Genomic DNA, 22,449 nt, shown 5'->3' on the forward strand with positions numbered 1-22,449 from the left:
AATTATAGCTACATTGTGTCTTAGTTGCCACTGCGTCCGCTTGGGGAAACCCAACAGGTATGTTTACGTCGAGACGAACAAAGCACAAAAATCTCTTTGGATTGACACTTTCAGGTAATAATAGACGTACACGCAATCTTCGCCCTGCACATTTGTTTTACAGTTGTTGTATTTGATGTGTTGAAGCTATACCCAATCTAACATAGATTATAACGGATATACAGCAATCCCACTGGAATTACTTTGCTTCACTTAACCCGTTACATTTTCTGTGCCTATTTTATTGGCCTACTCTATTATTTATCAGGGAGTTCAGCTAACTTCTCAGCTAATCTCTTCGTGACATGCCGGTCTTTAGTAGACTCGGACACCGTAATTAGGCGGCTTTTTAATTTCATTGATTTGATTTCGAATAAAGCTGGCCGCCGGTCAACCTCTGAATTGAATGCCTTGGGCCAATTTTAATAGATGTTTTCAGTAACAGAATCGGCCACTCTACATATTTTGTCCTAAAAGGGTATTTCGTGATACCACTCGAAGGCTATCGATGAGCCCAATTGAAATGCGGAATCTCAGTTCTTGGGTCGGAAGGCTGTTTGAGAAATTAAAACTTAACATGTTCTATATGAAAAAAGGCTTTCGTGACATTGATCGGCGGACTTCAACGAACTCGATAGATTTAACGAAATCGATATTTTCGAGAGAAATTGCGAAAATTATATTGAGTGCATCGGTCTGGCTATGCAATGACGGGGTGAAAATGGGTTTAAAATGATCATTCAACTGATTCTCTAATAAGTGTGAATCGGTAAGTCGGACAAAAAATATTAATCTCAATGTCACCTAAGCGAGAAAGGAGCTTACGTTTCTAGTCGAAAGATCCATTGAAACTTTAGAATGATATAGTGCATTTGCACTTAGCTCGTCTATCGGCTCATGTAAAGAGTTGTTATTAAAATAATAATTTTCATAAAAACGTATTTTTGTATTTCTCTCAAAAGAATCTCTTAAAAAATATTTTTTAAAATATTGTTCCACAGAAATATTGGTAATATCAACTGCTATCATTTTTAAATTTATATTTAATACAAATTCTCTCAATAAAGCACGCGAAAGTAGTTGGAAACGCATTTTTACCCCACTGACACGTATACATATCCTTCAAACTTCTTAATGTGTTTTCCAATATTTTTCTGCATAATTTTTCATTTCAAGTTTTTATCTTTTTATATGACTGAAAGTGCTAAGTTAAAATTGGCCTACATTTTGATCGCTCATTCGTAAACGTATTTGAAGGATATGCGGTTTAAGAGGCGCTAACCGTGTTTCTATGCAAGCGAAAACGCTTGCGAGAAAACCGTTAGTCGCTCGATCTTAACTCGTAGATATAGGACACAGCAAAAGTCTCTCGACAGTCTGATAGCTTTCATTTTGTATCTGTGCAATGCGTATATATAAATGTAGGTAGGTCATTCTGTAAAAAAGGTCATTTTACATTCAGTTGTGACGTGCAGCTATGAAATTCGGAACAAATTTTGTCAACGATAGAACATCTGCGCAATGTCTGAACGATGCGCCTTTTATTGGAATTATTTTTTAAAAGTACACCTGTATCTATGGATACTCACGATATTCACGCCAATATATATATATATGTATATACATATATGCCATATTATCCTTTGATACTTTTCCATTGATAATATTATAAAATTTACGGCGAAGAGACGTGGATGCCGAGATATCGCAGTTCTGCGCAAGATGCTTGTATACCTAACGAATAAATAGGCAAAATTGTGTTATACAACTTTAAAAATGATTTATTACTAAGTTATTATTATTATTATTCGTTGCATTATTATTAATTTGATTTGGTGTAGTCGTATGTATTTGCCATAAATATGGTCCCCCCCGTTTCCCCCATCACTGGACGATCGATAATCGATTATTCATTATTTTTGTGGTATAATTCAGTCGTTTTTTTCCACTGTTAAAATATTTCAGAACTCTTTTTTTTATTTTGATGTATACAATTCTAATCTAAAAATGAGGTACGTGTTACTTTACTATATTCATTTTATTTTACTTTTTTTTTTCTTATCTATCCATACGCAGATGCAAAATAATTCACCGATATATTTACGATATCACGCTGGTTCATCGAAGAGCTTTTTAGGACAACACACTAACTGCGCGCACATGTTCATTCGACACGGTATCACATTATGGAGGGAGCGTTATCAATCTAATAATGCCCTCGATGGTTCTGGAGTCTGCGGGGTTTTGCTTTTACTCGCGAGCTCGAAGGGCGATTTTGGACCCAAGCGTTTCTAGTTATGCCGCGTGCTCACGGCAATTGATGACCAGTTAAATTGTAAGGTTCCTTGCGTTACGTGGGGTTGCTTGCATGACAAGTGCTTAGCTTTGAAATCATGACCATGTGCTTTAGAAAACTAAATATTTTCGTTTTTTTTTTTCAGATTCTTATTCACACGATGATTCATATACCATTCTTTGTCCGATTTTCTTTAGTTAATCTTAGGATCCTAACACCGTTCGTTTCACCTATTTCAAGTATTACAGTTGCTGTTGTCCTGTTGGATTTTCACATAGTGATTGTTTGTGAGCTCTAATCCCCAACGTATCGAGGTTCGAACTGCTGAAATATATAGAAGCTTACATCAAACAGATGTTAACAATCATATTTCCATTAATTGTACACTATACGGTACGTATAGCAACATTTGTCCAGTCATCGATTAGCAAAGAAATTAGTTGTTCGGTTTGTGTAAGTAACGGTGATTTCTTATCGCGCGTATGGTCACAGCTAGTGTGTAAATTTCTTCTATTCTCAATAGAAAACCCGTTTAAATTGTCGTGTCTTTAGAGAGAGGCATGTTGCAACGTGTTCCGTTGCGTACTTCGTTGCCGTTTCGTTAATGTCGATACCTATTTGAGCTGACGATAAGCCAGTTACCGTCTGAAAATTCACTCTTGCCACCATCTTAGACATTCATTCATTTACACGTGCAGACATTTTTACTCCCATGCACACACACACACACAGACACACTCACACCCACACATTTACGAATAGGATCAATCTTTCAGAGAAATTAGAATTCGCCCAGTTACATCATCTCTATCCATCGTTATTTCGAACTAATTCCTTGTCCGTTAGCTTTATAATGGCTAGAACACGAACGTATCAGTACATATCATTGCTTACTTTGTGGCTGAGAGGTGATTCTTGATTTTTTTTTTCACTTTTATACATGAGTTACTGCGAACACAAATTTCCCGACAACCTCCAGGGCAGCGGTAAACCGATGGCTCTTGGATTTCAACTTAGTATAGTAGACAAACGGGGTATGGTACCACGGTTGAGTGGAACTGCTTTGCGAAAGTTCTCTTTGGACAATTAGGTAATTGTTAATCTTGTTAAAGTATCAAAGTGGTTCTATCCATCCTGCCCATATCGTGAGTCAAGACGAACTTTATGGAACTTGTAGGTAGGATATAACGTACTTGACTAGCTGTCCTGAACAAATTTCATTATAATATAGATTTTTCATCTGTAATAAAATAAGCCTTATCTCAACTGTGGACCATTGGTTTTTCTTGTTGCACTTGTTCATTTCTATTTCTGTAAAAGATACGGCGAATGTGCAAGAATCTATGATAGCAACTCTTTGCTACTTCGTGAATTTCTTGTCATTGACTAACCAAAAATATTGATGCCACAGGCTGACGTGGTGGGTCGTTTCAATTTTAAAGTACTCTTATGTACGGGCTGAGGTTTCAATTGTTAATCGAGGTTTCAGAGTACGAAGCCCTCTGTTTTCTGTTTAGGGACACAATTGTTAACGTCTTTTACACAATTATGAACACAATCTCGACCCTATACTCAACTATTTAGCAAAAACCTCGTTACGCAATAACCTGGTTACCTTCGGAACACGTCAGAGCTCAGCTTCCTAACCCTTTCCTTCAGTTATCGGGCAGGGATTTCCGAGTTTTATCTATATTTGTCATTATGATTGCTATCATCACGTGTATAAATCCATCGTGCGTAAGGGTACAAGTGACTCTCAAAGTAGAAACGAGGTCCAGGCAGCTATCAGAAGCATTCCTCCGTACGGCGTAGCCTGCATCCATTGAGCGCTTTCAGTGAACACGTGCATATAACAGGTTCCAGAAAAGACGACGATGCCAAGAGTAAGTAGAGTTCCAGTCTGGAAAAGACAGAAAAATATACATCGTCTGAAGATGCTTAGCTCCCCTTAAATTATGACAATCATATGTTTATGAATGATGGTTTAGCACTGCGTGATTATACTATGCAAAAGAAGGATTCAGACGACGCGTTAGTAATTATGCAACTCTTCCACACGTAACTGTCGTTTAACGCTTACTCAGCTGTCCTGGTAAAACTACCTCGTCCTTAAGTTTATACTGCGCTAAATTGCAAATAAACTTTCTATAACCGGTTCAGGCGAAGAGCACAGTGTACCGTATTTAGCCGATATTTGGTTTTTTCGAAACAATTTGTGCCATTTATATCGTCTACAATACATTCGACGATATATAACCTGTGAACCTGCCGTATAATAGAACGTACAAAGCCAATAGGAGGATATTCGATCGAGTGACGCTTTATTTAGCGACAAAAAGTACAGCCATGATCATAGGTATATGGGTGCGATTGAGAGCAGCTCATTGTTTTCTTGAAATACGTGTGTCATCGTATGCGCGTCGTAGCAGCGTGTATTAGAGGTGAGTAATAATACAAAATTTAGTAAACGCCGGAAATTATGCTTGTTTTCATTTGCTGCATAGCCAGTTCACTTCTTTATTCGGCAATATAATTGAGACTGTACAAAAAATTTATTGAAAGCTTATTACCTTCAGCGTTGCGAGCTTTCAGCTTTTACACGATACGAATATACGTAACTAAATGTCAAGCAGTTGTTGCGCTTCGTACGATATTTTCTCATTTCGATTAGAAACTGAATCAATGAAAATATCTAGGTTTTCTATCAGCCACAGACCGCTCTTCTTTTCGTTTACGGCAAACCGACGTAGCTACACCCTTATAAGTGCTAGTATCTTCCCACTAGCCGTGCACAACGTCGACCCGAAAACTATCTAATGGTCCAATTATCAACGTGCTATCCAGTTTTTCTTCATCCCATGAATACCGTATCCAACACAGAACATCCCAGCAACGTTTTTGGCCCTACTGTCATTGGCCTATTTTTCGATCAATTTCGTTACTTCGATCGATCGCCCGTGCTAGATGCGATATCAGAAGAAACTCACATTTATTTACCAAGCTTTCCTTTAATTTTGACGTCGTCGACGATCACGGTTAATAACTCCATCGATCATTAACTAGCACGGTCTAATGAGCTACCCTAACACGTACAAATTGCAGGATTTCGTGTTGGCGGGTTATGTTTAAACATTCGATAACAGCACACTGCCAATTGAGTCGGTGAAGAGAAAACAATCGATATGTAAACATGGATACCGCCTTCCCTTTCCGTGCTCACCAATATGTTGATACTTTGGCAACCACGCGAAGTGACCTCTGTAACGCACATTCGAGAGGAACGACCGCTATAAAATTTTGTCGTCATGTTGTTGTTTCCCTTTTTTCGGTGAGCGGAAATGTGCGCCAATCTCACCGACGTTTGAAGGGCTGAGGTTGTTAACAAAAAAAAGGCGGCTCACCTGATAATTTTCTGCAGTCTGGAAAGAGTGTTTTGTCTATCAGAAACGATTTGGGGGAGATAGTTAAGCCTAACTATCTGCCTCAAATTAGGTACTATAACCCAAATGTTTTACGTTGTAAGTAACGTAAAAATGCTTCGTATTAACGCAGAGCATGACTTTGAGAGTTGACCTCTCAAAATAGATGAAAAACTTTTTTGGGCGATATCGAAGATACCAATGGCAAAGCAAATTTTGTGGCGTGCTAATAACGCAAACAAATAGTCAAAAATTATAAACGCGAATGTCCGGTTAAAGTTATAATAATATTGCGCCCACCGTTCTAATTCTGTTCAATCACGCAACTATTAAGATACTGGTAAAAAAAAAACGTCTAACTGCAATACACACGCGATACGAACAACATCTTTGAGTTTGAGAATTTGAGCGAATCAATTTGAGGAAAATGTTTAATAAAAAAGAGGAAGTGTACTTCGAGCAAACCTATCGGATTGAAATTGCAAGGTAAATTTGTAGCTATGACTGAAACCAGCAACTTTCGGTGCTAGTTAACTTGCATCGAGCGGGAGGTTCTCTAGGGGACGGAACAATAACTGTAATAATAAGTTATAAGCTAGTGCACCAAGGTAGTTCAAGTATTACAAATCAATGGATATTGCCACATTAAACATTATCTTTTCTATCATTATTAGCACGTTATTCTGTAATTTCCAATACCGTCAACAATATGAGCTCTGGCATGACCGCTGTTACTCCCGGACAGTCGACTCATGCCAAGTAATAAATCGTTACTAGACTTCTGTCTGTTTATATATATACACTTCACACCTTTATATGGTATTATGTAGTATTAATTTAAGTACGCGGTCTCCCAACCATCATATCGTTATTGACCAATTCAACCGCCACTATTCCAAATGTCGTTATCATTTCCATCGATTTCCGGTTGTCCTCACCGAACTCTCCATCAAACAAGGTCTCTCCAACACAAGCATATACATACATCTACATGTGAACCCTCGAACAACTCGTTTTTCATCAATCATCTCAACAAGCATGGTCGCCAGCGGCCATTACCAATTCCTATCAACATCCGAACGACTTGCGGATTATCCAGTACAGTACCATCTACATTAAACAGTGTCGGCCATTACTCATCTATTGCTTGTTTTTCTTTCTATCTCCCTCTATATTTGGCTTATTTTCTCTTCGCACGCGGTGGGGCTTGCGAGCGTTGGCCGTCCCCAGGGGCCGATCTTCTTCTTCATACAGGAAGCGACGGCGCAAGAAGCTTGTCGCTGACGGTGGAAGTGTACCTGCGCATCCGCCTTTGCAGTGACTTGTCGTTCTGAGGGCTGCTGTCATTGAGGATCCGTAAGCGGGCAGTAGTGGCGAAAACGATTCGAAATCGACAAAGATGAAAGAGATTTTGATGGAAATCGTAAACAATTCTTAATAGAGCCGGTATTGCGGGACTAACAGCAAGCCGCGGAAACACCGCGATGTTAAGCGGTATTTCAGCGGTTTTCACATCAACGTGAAGGGGTATGGGAGGTCCATGGCTGATTACTGCCTTGCAAGTATTATACTAGTAACTTCGCTATCAGGAACGAAAAGCAGAGATAACTTTCTCGCGTTTATATGGTGAACGTTTAATGGGTGTGCTTGGTGTTCGCCTAGATGGTGTCGTGGAGCTTCTTCTGTCATGAAGCGAGCAGGCGATGAAGAATACAGCTGAACTCAAGCCATTAGTCACAGCTTTTAACTGAAGTTTGAATAAATTTGCATCTCTCTGTCCGGTTGAACTACTAAACGCATACATGGATTGTTCTACCGTATACCAGCGAGTAACGGAGTGTATGACCATCAGTGGAACAGCAAACGCCAGGGTGAAGTACTTTAAAGCTTCGGATTGCGTCACATCGCTACATAGCTACTTCACTTTTTCGACGTAGTTATTGGAATGGCTTCTACTTTGGAAGATATCACTGCAAAGAGGCCCACGACATTATGGTGATTATATTGAAGGCTTTTTAGATATGCGTCGTATATACGCGAAGTATGCGTTTTTACGATACCTATAATGTTCGCTGCGCTCTGGCAAAAATCAGTCATCAAGGTAAAATAAATAAACACGAATAGTCGCTAAGATTCGTGCAACAGGCTACCTTCACCGCATAGGCATCAGACACATAAACAAGATCAAAGAGGCTTTTAAGGTTATACTTCTAAACGTGATAGGAAGTGTCGCAAGTTACCCTATAACCGCTGTTACCTCATAATCAGTGCTCTTCCGTTTTAACCTTCTTAGAAGATCTGATCAGGATTATTGAATAGATCTACGTATTTTACGTGTTCTATCAACAAAATCGTGTGTGTGCGTACATAATATGCCTTGCAAGCTTCATATTACAACAGAAATGCACAACAATTTACTAGTCTAGATGCACTAGTTTGTGCTCGAGCACCCTCCCTCCCCAAGAAAATAGAAGAGACAGAACGAAGAGCATAATACTCTACGACGAAGATAATGTAGTGATCTTATTATACATTGAATTGACAATAAATATTGATTTGTTGTTGCGCTGCCCCCAACCGTCAATGACGAAAGTAAATACTATATCGCGACAAGGCGCGACAAAGGCAGTACTTACCAGGCGGGGATACCTGGAAAAAGAGACCATAAACAGAAGAAGCGTATGAAGGAAATGGTAAAGGTTGGCTGCGTGAAAGATTGTTGCCATTCCACCCGACGGTTTGAGAACTGCAAAATCACATATGCAAAGTAAACCAGAAAAAATGTTAGACATCATCATAGGCGACACAGCAGTGCAGCGCGATCCATATGTAGAATAGGTACAAATCACAGCTAAGGACATCGAAGAAATAGCAGAGCTGATACTACGGTAATATCGAAACAGAAAAAGAATATCGAAATAGATCTGTTCTATTTCGGACTAATTTACTAAGTCATAATTAGATGAATTGATCAAATGTGTTGATTATTGATTTTTTACGTATGTATCTATAAATACTAATGATCTAGTTAAATTCAATTTGCTAAACAATTACTATTGCGCCTTACCCTTTTTCATATATCTATAAATACGCTATACGTTTATTGAACAGTATTTTAGTGTCACACTATTAGTTTTCCCTGGTTTCCAAAATCACCACGCTAATATGTGTGGTATCACAAGCCAGAAATCGTCAGCAATCGAAATGCACGTCCACAAGATGCGATGGTACTCAGCTGCTCAAATCCGACATCTGAAGTTTTTACCACGCAATGTGTGCGACGATTAATGGCAATTGCGCACAAACTAAAATGTAACTCAGTGCTGCTTATGATTCAGATTATAAAGAGCATGACGTCGATGCCTAACGCGCGGATAAAGGATATAGACTAGAAGAGAGAATCGAACCCGATTGACGTTGCTGATACCAGAATCCGAGAGCTTTTATTCCACTGTTGTTAGCAGATTACTGCCGCGACTGTGGCGCTACCTAATTTTGCCGCTATGCCGCTGATGACAATGAATACAGTGGGGGCCTCTCATTTCGGCGATATTCAAACACTCGTCACGAACCAGGCCGGGCGAAGGTAGATTAGAGGCCCTGCTTGTATAAATGAGACACGTCACACCATCGCCTGAACCCCTGCTTTGCTGTCTCCAGAAACATGAATTGTTGCTGTTATTGTTACAAATGTCATTTTCATTTCAAGACTAGAGAATTTGTCTACTTTGAAGTTTAATTGCATAACAGGCCATTCTAAGACGAAGCTTCGCAAACGTCTTTGTCAACAAAATAGCGCATAGCATGCTGCAATGACTTTGGTATTCTTAGTTTTATTACCATAAGCGTAGTGGTACTATCTTTTATAATAAAACAGTAAACAGGGTAATTAAGCAAGAGAAGCACATCGAAATTGTCAGAGATAACAGTTTCTTATAAAACAACGATCTCTTCAACGTGATGTATGCCTATCCTCTTTTTTTTTTTCTTTTTTTATATGTCAAAATTAGCTAAGGCTATTTGTTAATGAACTATACGATCAGGCCTTTTGGCTATGAAGGTCGGATGGCTACGAGGCCAATCGCGCATCTCACCGTTTCCACAGTAGTAGTAGTAGTAGTAATTTCCGAGAGACTCGGAGCTAAAAGTAATGAGGCGCTCCAGGCCAAGGATCCGCCACCAACCCGAACACCTAACGACGTCCTTTCAATGACGTCCAATTTGTTGTTTCTCACAGCCTCTTAATGATTTCGATGGCAGCGTAGAATAGCTTCCGCTCCCTCTAATCTCTATCCGATCTCGATTCGAATCGTTCTTCTTAGTTCTACGTTTATATGCTCTGTTCTGCATCCATCTTCGCTTCTAATCTCTAACGGTGCCTCCCCCGCATCCAGCCTTACTCAAGCAATCTCAAATGTCTTCTCTTAACCGAGTTCGTCCTATTCGTCTATGAAGGACACAACACATTTGTTCTATGGACGTGCCTCAAGGGGTACTATTTTATCTTCCTAGGCGAACTCCTACGACACAGCTGAGCTGGGGCCCTGCCTTGAATTTCTTTGGTTGCCTCGTCCGGCTCGTAACAGGCCTTTTACTCGCTGCTCATAGACATTCTCGTAATGTATAACTGTATCTATTACGTATCTATCTGTTCCAGAAAAAAAGAAGTGTCTTACGTAGCAACATCGCGGAAAACAGGTTCAACTCACTCGAAAGCTTTATAAGAAAACGTCAGAAATAGAGCGCAATGTCCGATTATATCAATACTAGGGTCATTTGTCCGAACTCTGCGAGACGCCAGTTGGCTGGAGTACGGCACTAAAGCGAAACATGGGCATAGTACATAATGGCCTCAGACACCTTTTAGTTGGTTGTGATCACTAAATCATAGGACATCATGTGCTGACTAACCTCGTACCACAGACAACCTTTTACGCAAAACACAAACGTACCTAAAGTATCCGCTAGGACCAATATACATATAAGGCAAGGCCCAAAAAACTTCATTTTTTTTTTTTACCCTACAAAGGCACGTGCCCACTGTTGAGAAGCTTTCGAAAACCCCTATTCAAAGGTTGCTGTAAACAGCGATCTCGTATAGAAAGGAGGGTCATCACTGCGCAGCGACTGTGATTTTTCAGATCAAGTGCGAGAGACGATTAGCAGCAATGAAAACAGTTTTGCATGAGCGTCACGAAATCGTTTCCTCGAAGAATTTGAATCGACGTAGACGGAGCAGAAAATACGCCCGCTCCCGTGAGCTCCCGGGTTTGTTCGAAAGACGAGGCGTATCGTTGTCATATAGATTCAAAGCTCAGAGAGAAAGAGAAGGCAAAGTGCAGCAACGGAGTGACACCGTCCGCATAAAAGGACTCCCGAATTGAATGAGGCACCGGTCTATTGCTTTATTCGAAGCAATATGAATGCAGAAAGAAGTCTATCCCGTCGAAACAGTGCCAGATGTGTGTTTTACTATTTGAATGGTCACGCATCAAATGACGCTGAGTCCCCATTTCGAAACGATCGAGTGACGATAGAGCACATGTTCACAGCTGAATAGCGAATTTACCTAAAAGCAGAAACACGCTGTTCAGAAAAGGTAAATTGAATTAGTACAGAAAACTAAGGCCAATTCGTGAACGTTTTTTCAATTCTCAATACGCCTGAAAACAAGGACCACAGATGATTAAAGGCTCATCGAGATTGTAGCGTTTGTACACATAGGCCGTAAGAGAAAATACTGAAAATTAGACGCAACATTCGAATTCGAGAGAAGCAAGCATGGGCAATAAATAAATAATTTAGCTCAAGAATAAAGAAAGTGTAATGTACGGGACAGATACGTTTAATCGCCAAGTATACCCAATATAATAGCTATTATAGCCAAAGTTGTTCTAATGAAAACGCAGATGCTGTTCTACGCAGAGTACATATTGGGTTCAAGAACATTGATATTATACTTCGTTGAGCCTCTCGTCCTGAGATTCCCATACCATAGTACACGTAACCAGATTATGGCGAACTTTTTTAGGACAGAGTTTAATCTGTGGCTACAATGAAATCACATCAGCCCTATATTGCCGTTGATTCGGCTTATCGCCACCCAGTCTAGGTCACGGACATAGTAAGCAGGACGACAAATAAAATGTGCGCGAGGAAATGTAAACGTCTGAAACAAAGATACATTGGAAAGGGGCCAACGAAACGTAATTAAACAACTATCAAGTTGAATACTAAAGCAATATAAATAAATTTTTCAAGTTCGTATCGATCGTCAATAAACATAGTGTACTGGTCGCGATCTAACATAGCTCAGCTAGAGTTCCCGCACCTTCAGAGGGCAGGCAAAATCTTTGCTTAGCAGTCTTTGAACTGTTAGAAAATGGCTTGATAGTTTCATAGTGGATGGTCCGGCAGCGCTCAATAGCGAAGCCGTCATCATGTAAGCGCTACTATCTTCAGTTCGATCATTTCACGCCGCGTCTAGCGCACACAGTGACAGACTAACAAACAGGTTGAAACCTATTGGTACGAAGGTCGTGTGAAAAACTTGGGGATTTGCGATGCGCTGGCGAGCATTAACAGAATTGGCAAGAGCCGAAGGTTCTGATATAACAAGTATGAACGTCAGGCGCTATCACGGGTGAAGATGCCGTGCTAGGCAAGGGTCAGTCATTACCGCAAAATAATGATAAAACAACTTATCGAAGTAACCTCACATCCATGTACATGTCGTCAACTACACGACAGTCAATGAAAAAAGAACTAGAATTTGACATTATATCTTTGGATTTGAAAGGCGGTAAAAAGGCTGTCTGGATAACCTTCGCGCACGTGTCATTCCCACATATTTTTCTAGCCAGATTTTCCTGCTGTTTGACAAGTAGCAAATGCGAAACTCTCGCAGCTTGTCTTCGAGCCTCGCACCTAATGCTCGAATCTTTCCCTTACAGCTCGAAATTTATTAGTAATGTTAGAAACTATTAATTGTTAACAGTAACTGAAGATGGACACCGGAATAGTATTATCACGACATTAATAAATAGAGCGGGCCCGTTTAAATTAGCTGTGTTTATCGGAACCTGGGTCCGTTCGACCTGATCGGTTCATATAAACATACCAAATATAATACTTCATCATGCTATGGGCTCGCCCCATATTGCATGGGCTATTCGAAACGTCTTATTTGATCTTCTTAGGGAAGTTTTGTGTGTCGTTGCATGGTACTTGAACAGCGTCAGCTCATTATCTCTTTTCGTGTCGTTGTGATCGAAAAGCGTTGGCCTATTAAACTTGAGACACCACGCGGCAGTGCATCTCCGAATCTGGGAGTAGATGTGCTTCGTCCTGCACTGGTAGAAACCAGCCTTCTAATGTCCGAACGTAAAACACGAAAAATACTTCTCGTTTTAAACTCGCTTCGGACGACCTACGGTCTACTAATAGCTTTCACATGTATATATATATTGAATGCTAGCAAGCGGTACCCTTATAGGTTCTCTTCTGATAGAGTGCAACATAAAGCGGACAGTTTTTGACTTTTTTGAACGCCTCATAGGTCATAGCGATTTATTTTTCGCGCATCTTAACATGCGTTCGTTTAGTAATCCAAAGAGAATACATCATCGGCACCCGCTACCAACGCTTCCTCGAACGCCATTGCCTCCGCAGTCAGAGCCATCTCAGACAAATGAACTCTGCCAGAGCTCTCATTACTGGTAATACTGCGGTTACCTACTATAGCCAGTGCGCGATTGCTATTGTACGAAGAACCCAATCCGATATGAGCTTTTCTCGACCCGATACGTTTCGATGAGTGACAGATGGCAGAGTGAAATTGTTTACTATTCACTAAATCTCCCATGAGGATTTGCCACTGTCTAAAAAGAAGATTTTCATTCCAGCTTCCCCTTTTCCGACGCCTTATGACGATTGATGAAGCATAAAGAAGGCTAAAGGCTCTACGTAATCGACTAGCATCATAGCCTACCCTCCATCCTGGCCTGATCACGTGTTGCGGTGTGATGAAAAAAGAACAACAAAAAGAATGGACGTTGCCGGAGAGAGGGAACCATTAAGGAAGTGCCAGAGGCCAAAAATAAACGATGGAACGATTAGCGATGGTGAATTGAGCCGTTATAGAACTTATGATTGTAGAAGTGATCTTCGGTTTTATTAGTAACGTTATAATGATGTTAGTTAACCCAGCGTGTGCAAGGTCTTCATTACGTTGCAGTAATCACAGTAAACCGAGTAGTGGGCGAACGACTACCGGGCGTGTCCCGCTGAGACCGCCGGCCATACGAAAATACAACAATGGCTACAGCTACGGACCAAGAGGCAACGCCGGCAGACACAATAGCATAATAAAATGATAATGGAAATATTTAAAACCTTCCCGATCGTATTTATGATGATGGCAGTGTAGGCGGGGAGGGGGGGGGGGGGGCTGGGCAAGTAACAACGATTTTTTTACTTCAACAGCAGCCACTGAATTACGACTGTTTTGCGGTGACTATTCAACGAAAAATAATATATTGAAGAAACGAAGCCAAAATATCTACCGCCGACAGACAAACAGACAAACACCCCCGAAGAACATCATCGCTAACAACAACAACAACAACAACAGCAACAGCAGCAGCAGCAGCAGCAGCAGCAACATCAACGACAACAACGCCTGGAAAGCGCTACTAACTTTAAAAAGAAGCAATTTAACCCTAACAAAACGACAGCACACAACAATTCCGAATTGTTTAAGCCGTATTGCTATTTGTCCTAGACTCAGTTAACACGCGGACCCCGGCAAAGTTCAAGGAAACAAAAGGCAAAAAAGAAGGACATCCTCATCATCACAAGGAAGGTCCGTGGACGGCATCAAACTCGCGACTAAGATATTCACAGCATTGTTTTCAATATGCATTACTGTTTTATGCCTATGCTATACAATGGAAGGCGGAAGCCAACTAGTTCGTGATGTGACCGCCATTATATAACGGTTTGTTACTGAGATGGTCCGTTAACTTCCCTGCTCTGCTGGTGATGGGCAGAAGCCGAGTCGGCCGGAGCCCAAATCACACCCCATTCACAAAACGAATTGCCCTACTGGAAGTAACAGTCAGAGAAAGCAATTTAAACATGATGTTATCAGATAATCAGTCGATGACAGTCGATAAAATACACACACACACACATGTGAGCTATGGCGTACGCTATAAGGAACGAAAATACTTACATTTCTAACCAAAGATCTAGGTAAATAGATAAACGAGAATAGCAAATGGGCCACGACAGTGGACGACGCCAATGCAATGAATGGCACGATTCATTAATCCCATAATCGATCTCAAAAGGAAATGATTTCATAGCGGATCGGTGCAGCAGCAATACTAATAGTAATCATGATTATAACGATAACAGTAGCAAATAGAGGGCATCCGACTAAATAGCCACGTGCGACAAATGCCTATTTGATGTAGTGACTGGGGACGAGAGTGTCGTGAAATACCGTAGGCCGGCTTTGTTCAATGGAGTCACCGCGGTTAGGTGCGATCGAAAACGCCGATTACGATCTGCAGCGGGCGCTGAGAAAACGTCAGCACGTGTTATCAGTGATACGGGTCAATATCCAGGATAATAATATATAAGATTAGAGGGTGTCGTTAACCCGTATGTCGAATAGCAGTGACTGTAACGCTGTTTAGATGCTGGACACGTAGTAAACCGTATTATATCACTAGCTCGTCGAAGCGACTTCTGCGGCGACGTCATTTTCAATCGGTGACACCGCGGGCGCTGCAGCTAAATTATATGAGTTGACCCAGTGACAATCACGAGCAATGTTCTTTTTCTTCCGGAAGAATCACTCTTCAGCCAATCCGAGGCCAAATATTATCAAACAATTAACGATTCGCTTGTATGCAAATTACAATAGTAAAAATAAACATTTTACGCTCAAGTTAGGAGCCCGAAATTGTTTCCGGGGGCAAGAGGTTTAATAACTAGTGACAATGTCGCACGTTCATGTGAGGCACGATCTACCGTATAGTAGAATGGGATAGGACATTAAATCTTCCTTTTTAATTGAACTACGTAATACCTTGATTTTTAGGACAAGTATTGTGTTATATGGGTTAATCAAAAAGTACAGGTGTTCATGGAATCCTTTGCGTCTTCTGCACGCATGACACCTAATGTTCACAGATTCGTTTCGCGCCATAACGTTACGAACTATGATACATCTTGAACATTTGCTTCGTCACGTGCCGCGTGAGTAGAAGGCGATAGCCATTAAATATTCCGCTTTGAGACTCAGGCAAGTCCCGTTTTGAGCTGGAAGGGGTCAGTCGTCTAAGGCTATGCTTAACAACGGTAGTAGAACCTGATACAATTTCGAAGCGTTTAGGCAGGGGTGGGTAAGTGGCGTGGAAAGATCCGAAGCTGAAAATATACGTTTAAGAGAGCTTTATTACCACCTTTGGAACAACCCTATATCTACCCTATAAGTTTCTTATGCCTTTCGATTTAATCCCGATTTCATTTGAAAGAACCAGCTTTAGGGTAGAAATAACACCATTAGAGATTCGTTGTCATTCAATCAACATCGAAATATTGTGATTAGCATAGTGTCTGTGAGTCGTAGCAAACCAACTATACCAGAATTAGGGGACTACTTAGAAACCTCACCATGGGCTCCATAGGCGCCAAGGGTGACTGCAGAAGCTCCAAGGAATGCCGCAATCCTGATAAACAGCGTTGGAGGGCAGAGCGCATATCGGGGGGGCAAAAGGATATCTTTTCCTTGCGTCGGATCCGCTGAAGTGACTACGCCAGCATCTGAAACATTAGACAAAAAAACTGTATAATCTTATGCAAAATTCGACAGCTAACTACTAGCAACATGAAATACAATACTACAATATAATAACGCCATATATTATGTTTATTAGACATAAAGGAAAGCTATCAGTGCAGAACTAATAATGAAAGATGCAAAAAAATTCATCTATATTGAAAGCTGGTTTTTCGTAGGTTAGTTGAACCCGTCGAGGCGAGTCGCTGTTAACGTCAGTGCTTCATAACTCGGGCTATTGTGAAGCTAACGAGATTTTCTTCAACCCTCCGCATCAACACTGCACAGCGGCAATTGTTCTCAGCGGCAAACCGCTCACAATTAGTGCGCTGCAGGAGCCACTATATATAACATCCGTTTTACGTTATGGTGAAGACAATGACGGACCTAGTCGTTAACAGCAAGCCTCTATCAAAGCCAACTTCGCTACTTGCCAATTGTCGCAACTCTATTTTCGTATCGCCTATAGGATCAACCGCCAAGTAATTTAAGTGTTTATACACAGCAATGTTATCTCCTAGACAAGAGATAGGCTTTTTCGTCGCTTTTTCTTTTGTTTGACATAACGTCGCCCCAGTAAAATTTTCCGATTAAAGCCGATGCCTCACCGGACCCTTCAACCATTTATGTTTGTAAAGCAAAGTAAAGCAATCAATAACCAAGTAAAAATAAAGAGCAATTATCTGGCGTTTCGTCATAATTTATGCAGATTTAATTGGGCGTCGAAAAAATTACTGCACACATAAATAGCGGCACTAAATACGTTCTGGTAGATAGATGAAATGAAAAATTTCACGTTATATTCACATACACACAAAAAGAGCAACAATACGTTCGATGAAATATAAAAAAAAGTCACACAAAAATGCTTAGATAGTTTCGACAAGTTCGAGATAATATGCCTATTCAACCCCCACATTGCGCCACATTATCGATAATGTCCGTGGAATACGTTTTTTTTTTCACGCCGAATGTCATCCCCTTCTGTCTGATTTATGATAATAACGGTTTTTTTTGATTGACTGCTGTAAAAATCACTACTTACAGCAATTCATATACTGCGGTATTTTGTGGACGTATTACGGTTATAAGATATAGTAACTAGAAAATCATTTGTAAAAGCACGACTAAGCGTCTCGCTGTTAGGTGTGCTAAATTGGTAAACGAAAATAATTTATAATATAAAAGTATCTCAGATGCCGACATTATCGTGTCAAGGAAAAAGCATCTAAATTTACCCGCTAAAATATCGGCCACGGCCAGCATGGTCCATATCATTTGACCATCACCCGAAAAAACTGTCAATGTCTGAATAAACATCGGGCTAAAATATCACTCACCTCAATTATCATAGTGACTTGCCAATGTTATCGCTAGATTTGATGTTAACGATTCAGCGAATCTCAGCCGTTTACCATCATAACTGTGTGACGGCAGTCACGTGAGCCAACCGACGAGCTAGTTGTGCGAAGGACCCGTCAGGTGGCCTAGGTTCGAAACCGAACGTGGACACTTTGCACCGGAAGAAAGGAACCACTCGTCCCAAGCAAGTCCCCGATGTAAAACTCGAAATCTCACTTACTTTCTTCTAGAAGCTGTTTGTCTGGCCTTATTACGACGTCGAAAAATTTCAACTGTGTTACGAAGGGTACGAATCAGGGCGGACACAGGCAAAATCGATTGCGCAATACGAACAGTGAATACAAATAGCAAGTTACTCGGGAACGTGATTTTTTCTCAGATCAAAACCTATCATCACATGAGCTCGATTCATAGTTTTACAGCGGGCCGCACGAATTGCAGTAATCAACTTCATTAACATTGATTGTAAAAAGCTACGTAGAACACCATGTCGAAGCTATAATTCTAACTCTTATTTATGAGAGCTCAAAGCTGTCTTAGATCAATAACTGAATGTTCTAATGATTCTATCTAGAACTGACTTTGGTTACGCTCAAATTCCGAACCGTCCACCGCTAGTTACCGGATCACGTTTGGGTCCAGCGATCAATGGAATCACACTGTTCTATTTACATATTCAATTCCAAATGTCTTCCTTTCGGGAACAACATTAAACAATAATACATTGTATTAATCAGTGGCAGCCAGCTCGAACTGTCGTATGCATATAATAATAGGCGGTAATACAGATTCGCCTTATTCTCACCAGGCATCACTGCAATTATCTCCTGCTCTCCTATCCATATTTAGATTCGACCTTCTATGTATATACTATTCCTTACTCTCGGTACGGTTCGACTGTTTTCCCTGGTCCATTCGATCATTTTCTCTTTCGTTATCGTTGCCGTAATAGCGTTATGAGGCGTTCCGGCTGTTCCACAATAATAACTATTATGCCATTGTTATAGTTTTTAATCATAATGTTGTAGCTCTCTTCCCTCACGAACATCTTCTATATAGTCCTCGTTTTCTGTTGTACCCTTTATCAGCATACCTTGCCCATCATCTTCAACATCACGCCAGTTGCCTTACCATCCGCCTAATCACTTTGCTACTTTTGCCCGTCTTTAAAGTTAAACGCAGACGTATCAAAAAGAAGCCCGGAGCGCTGTTCTACGGGCAAGTCAAAGGGATAAACAGTGGTAGTAACAGACGACGCGGTCTGTTATATAAATAAGCGTAGCGGAAACTGTCGGCCGCGCCATTTGCTTAGCGGATAGTGATGAATGTTTTTGGTGGGAGAAGACACTGACGCTTCACTCAGTTATCCATAATCGATACATCCTTAACAGGGCCGATGTCGACGTTAAGAGCACAGCCCGCCATGTTGAGTCGGTGGCGTTACACGTGACAGGTCGTAACAACGTTATACCACGAAGGCAGTAGTTAACGGGAGAAGGTCGACGAAGAAGGGCGATTGCATTTTGATATTTTGCTTGTCCACAAGACATTTAGTTCTTTTGGAGGAGTGCCCCAATGTTTCGACTCGGCAATATACAGAAGTGAATTTTTCTGTTTACCTTGCTATTATGATAAAAATAGTTTCGAGATAAGTTCTGTACCGTACCATAAAATGTGGAAGGTTCCCGGAATTTTGGTGAGATACTTCAAAAAAAAATCTAAGATCCGCCAAAATACCAACATGTATTGATTCTCTATTTTTTTAATGCTTATTATGATCGACGGGAGCCTATTTTTACTTAATAATTTCATGATGCTATAAAATAAAACGTTTTCAGCAAACTGTTGCGTTCGTCCTGCCTGCGCCAAGCCCGTGTCGCATCGGTCTGTTTTCAATCTGCGCAACTTCTCAGCTGCAATCTATGGCAAGACCTGTGCTACCTGCGTAGACTACAATGCGTGTGCTATTAAGCTAACATTATCTCAGGAGTGACGCCGAACGCTCGTTGGCCCCCTGACTTTGTTGGACACCGAAGGATTCCGAAGGTGGAAGTAAACTGTACTCTGGTGGTGGCAATTCTTGACTTGATAACGATAGCCACTGCTATATACGATTTCAATAAAACGAAAGGGGCCAAATTCACCGAGGGACATACAAATGTATACCTCTTCATCAATTATTTTATTCTGTCCTATCGTCATTGACGGCTTTGCAACGCCAATTGGCAATGGTTCACAGACAATATCGTGACACGATTGGTCAGCTACGATCAACGCTGACTAGATTTGGAAGTTCCATGATGTCACTGAATTTCATTTTTGAATCACTATTTATTAGGCATACGTCGTACGTTTCTGCAGATGTCGATAGCTGATACACGAACGGAGTTAAGGCCGAGCGGTTGTTGGCGACGAGCTGGCTGCATCGGAAAGCTCGACTCGAACTAGGAAAACAACGCGGGTTGTCGTCTTCATTGGCCTGGCTCTAGTTGTTATCGTCGTAAATACTACTACAGTTCTCAGAGTGAGATCACTGTATAAATATAAACAGCCGCTGCTTTTGGCCTTTTCATCTACCTGCTTAGATGAGACCTGCTGCGCTGCAAAATACAGTTGACCGTTTGTAGACAAATTTCTAATAATATAGGCAATGACTAAGCAGCTATGCTGAGTTCGTTTTTTATTGAGAAAATATAGACGAAATAGGCCTTTGCCTCCCGCATGTATATATATGTAATTTTCAAACATGTCCTTCACAAACACCGATAACGGTAACGCTCAAAACAACTGACTGAACCTTTTGCTTCTGTAGGATTTGTCTAAGGTTGATTTTTGCTGATAACACCGTTTTCTGCTTTACTTTATTCATTATTTAATGCCTTATTAGAACAGTGACGATTTAATTAGTTGGAACTAATTGTAAGTTTTACCAATGGACAGCAGCTTCTCTAAATTTTTTCGGGAAGTTTGTCTATTCGTTAGCAAGCTTGTTCCCTGGAGAACTGGCGCACCACTATTGCCGACAATGTTAAGATACTATTATTATTGCTATTATAGTTAATGCATCGTTATTTCTAATTATTGGCTTCGGCTTTGTTGCTGTTCTCGTTGTTTGATCACCACTGATTATTTAATTGGTAGCCATTCGTCTCGATTATGAGGCTTCCTCAAAATGTCCCTGCTTTCCAATATAAAGCCATTTCCTAGAGAACCTGTCCCGTGTCCTTGTCACAGCCCAGTTTAATAATTTCTAGTTCTTTGTTCACTTTTCCTCGAAAAGCAATCTAGTCCTCTACCGAACACCTCGTTTTGTCTTGCCCCTTTGCCAACGTACGACTTGTGTATCTGTTTTACGCTAGAGGCCCATTTCCATTGTTATCAATTATGTGCCATGTCAACTTAGTTACGAAACGGCCATTTTTGCAAAAAATGACCAACCGAAAGAAATTGGTTTTACCCGTCGTGGTAATATTCGCCCTTGGGTATGTTTCGACGTAGACATCATGCCCCATATATATATAATTAGAAAAACTATTGTATCGTTTTTGTTTTCATGCTGCGCACGTCATTATGTCGAATCGTTATCATTTAGACTGAGATGGCTACACACACCAACATTTCCTTGCGGGGCAGTAGAGCGCTGATTGTTTTCCTAGTCCCCATGATTGTGTTGTAGGTGACATGTTTGCTCGCCAAACGCAGATACGCTTAGTGGTCTAGGGTTCGAATCCGGGCATAGATATATTCGTTTCGTGCTGGCAGAAGCCAGCCGTGTCTAAGCGATACCGGTCCAGGTACCGTACGGAGAACACGAAGCACGATGTGATTGCATTGTGAGCCTGTTGCCATTTAGACGAAGGCGGAGAATAGCAGTAAAAAGGAGTCGAACTACAAAAAGCTAACCCAACATATCACCCTCGACAGCACGTCTTTGTATGCGTCAGTGTGGCGACACAGCTATTAGTCTTCGAGGAGAATACAAGCACGTTAAGCTAAGCATGGCTCGCAACTGAGTCCGAGTTCTCTTTTCGTACGTGAGACGATTGGACTCAGCTGAATGGACCATGGCGTGACGTCATGTTCAGAGGAAAGCTCTCGTGAACAAACAGCTAGCCAGGACGACCTCTGTTTATATGGCGACAATTTATTTGCAATTGCCTTTCAGTCATTACAGGGCAAATGCTGTTAACGACTTCCTCGACCGTTCACCTAAGGCGTAGTAGATAAAAGCCTAAAGTGGTTTCTTCCAGCTCAGAAGCAATAAGTTACTGCGCCTCTTTAATGATAATATAAGCGAATACTTCGATATCTTCTATGAAACGTAGTTTTATTTCAGGTTTAGTTTCGGGATCGACCGTATCTAAATTAGATCGAGCAGTTCGAGCGTACACAAAGCAGGTTTTAAGACAAGTACTGATTAGGTATAAAGTCGAGCCAAGCTATAGTACTGCAGCTCAACTTCTAAAACAAAAAAAAAAAGA

At 40.9% G+C, this 22,449-nt stretch overlaps 1 protein-coding gene across 2 annotated transcripts in view; it reads right to left on the reverse strand.

Annotated features, from left to right (window-relative positions):
- Nucleotides 1-1,794: 1,794 nt before the first annotated feature.
- Nucleotides 1,795-22,449, reverse strand: part of LOC111243544 (transmembrane protein 256 homolog) — a 55,279-nt gene continuing 34,624 nt past the window's right edge. Inside the window, exons 2-4 of one of the 2 annotated variants that reach the window (XM_022789289.2) lie at nt 16,441-16,590; nt 8,391-8,500; nt 1,795-4,235 (exon numbers count right to left, since the gene is read on the reverse strand). In XM_022789289.2, the coding sequence (XP_022645024.1) occupies nt 4,092-4,235; nt 8,391-8,500; nt 16,441-16,590 (404 nt within the window). In that variant the 3' untranslated portion in view covers nt 1,795-4,091. Of the gene's footprint in view, nt 4,236-6,366; nt 7,725-8,390; nt 8,501-16,440; nt 16,591-22,449 lie in introns of those variants that run through there. The other variant, XM_022789293.2, reaches the window with a different exon arrangement.

This window comes from Varroa destructor, unplaced genomic scaffold (assembly GCF_002443255.2).
Source record: "Varroa destructor unplaced genomic scaffold, Vdes_3.0 BEIS01000001.1, whole genome shotgun sequence".
Taxonomy (NCBI): domain Eukaryota; kingdom Metazoa; phylum Arthropoda; class Arachnida; order Mesostigmata; family Varroidae; genus Varroa; species Varroa destructor.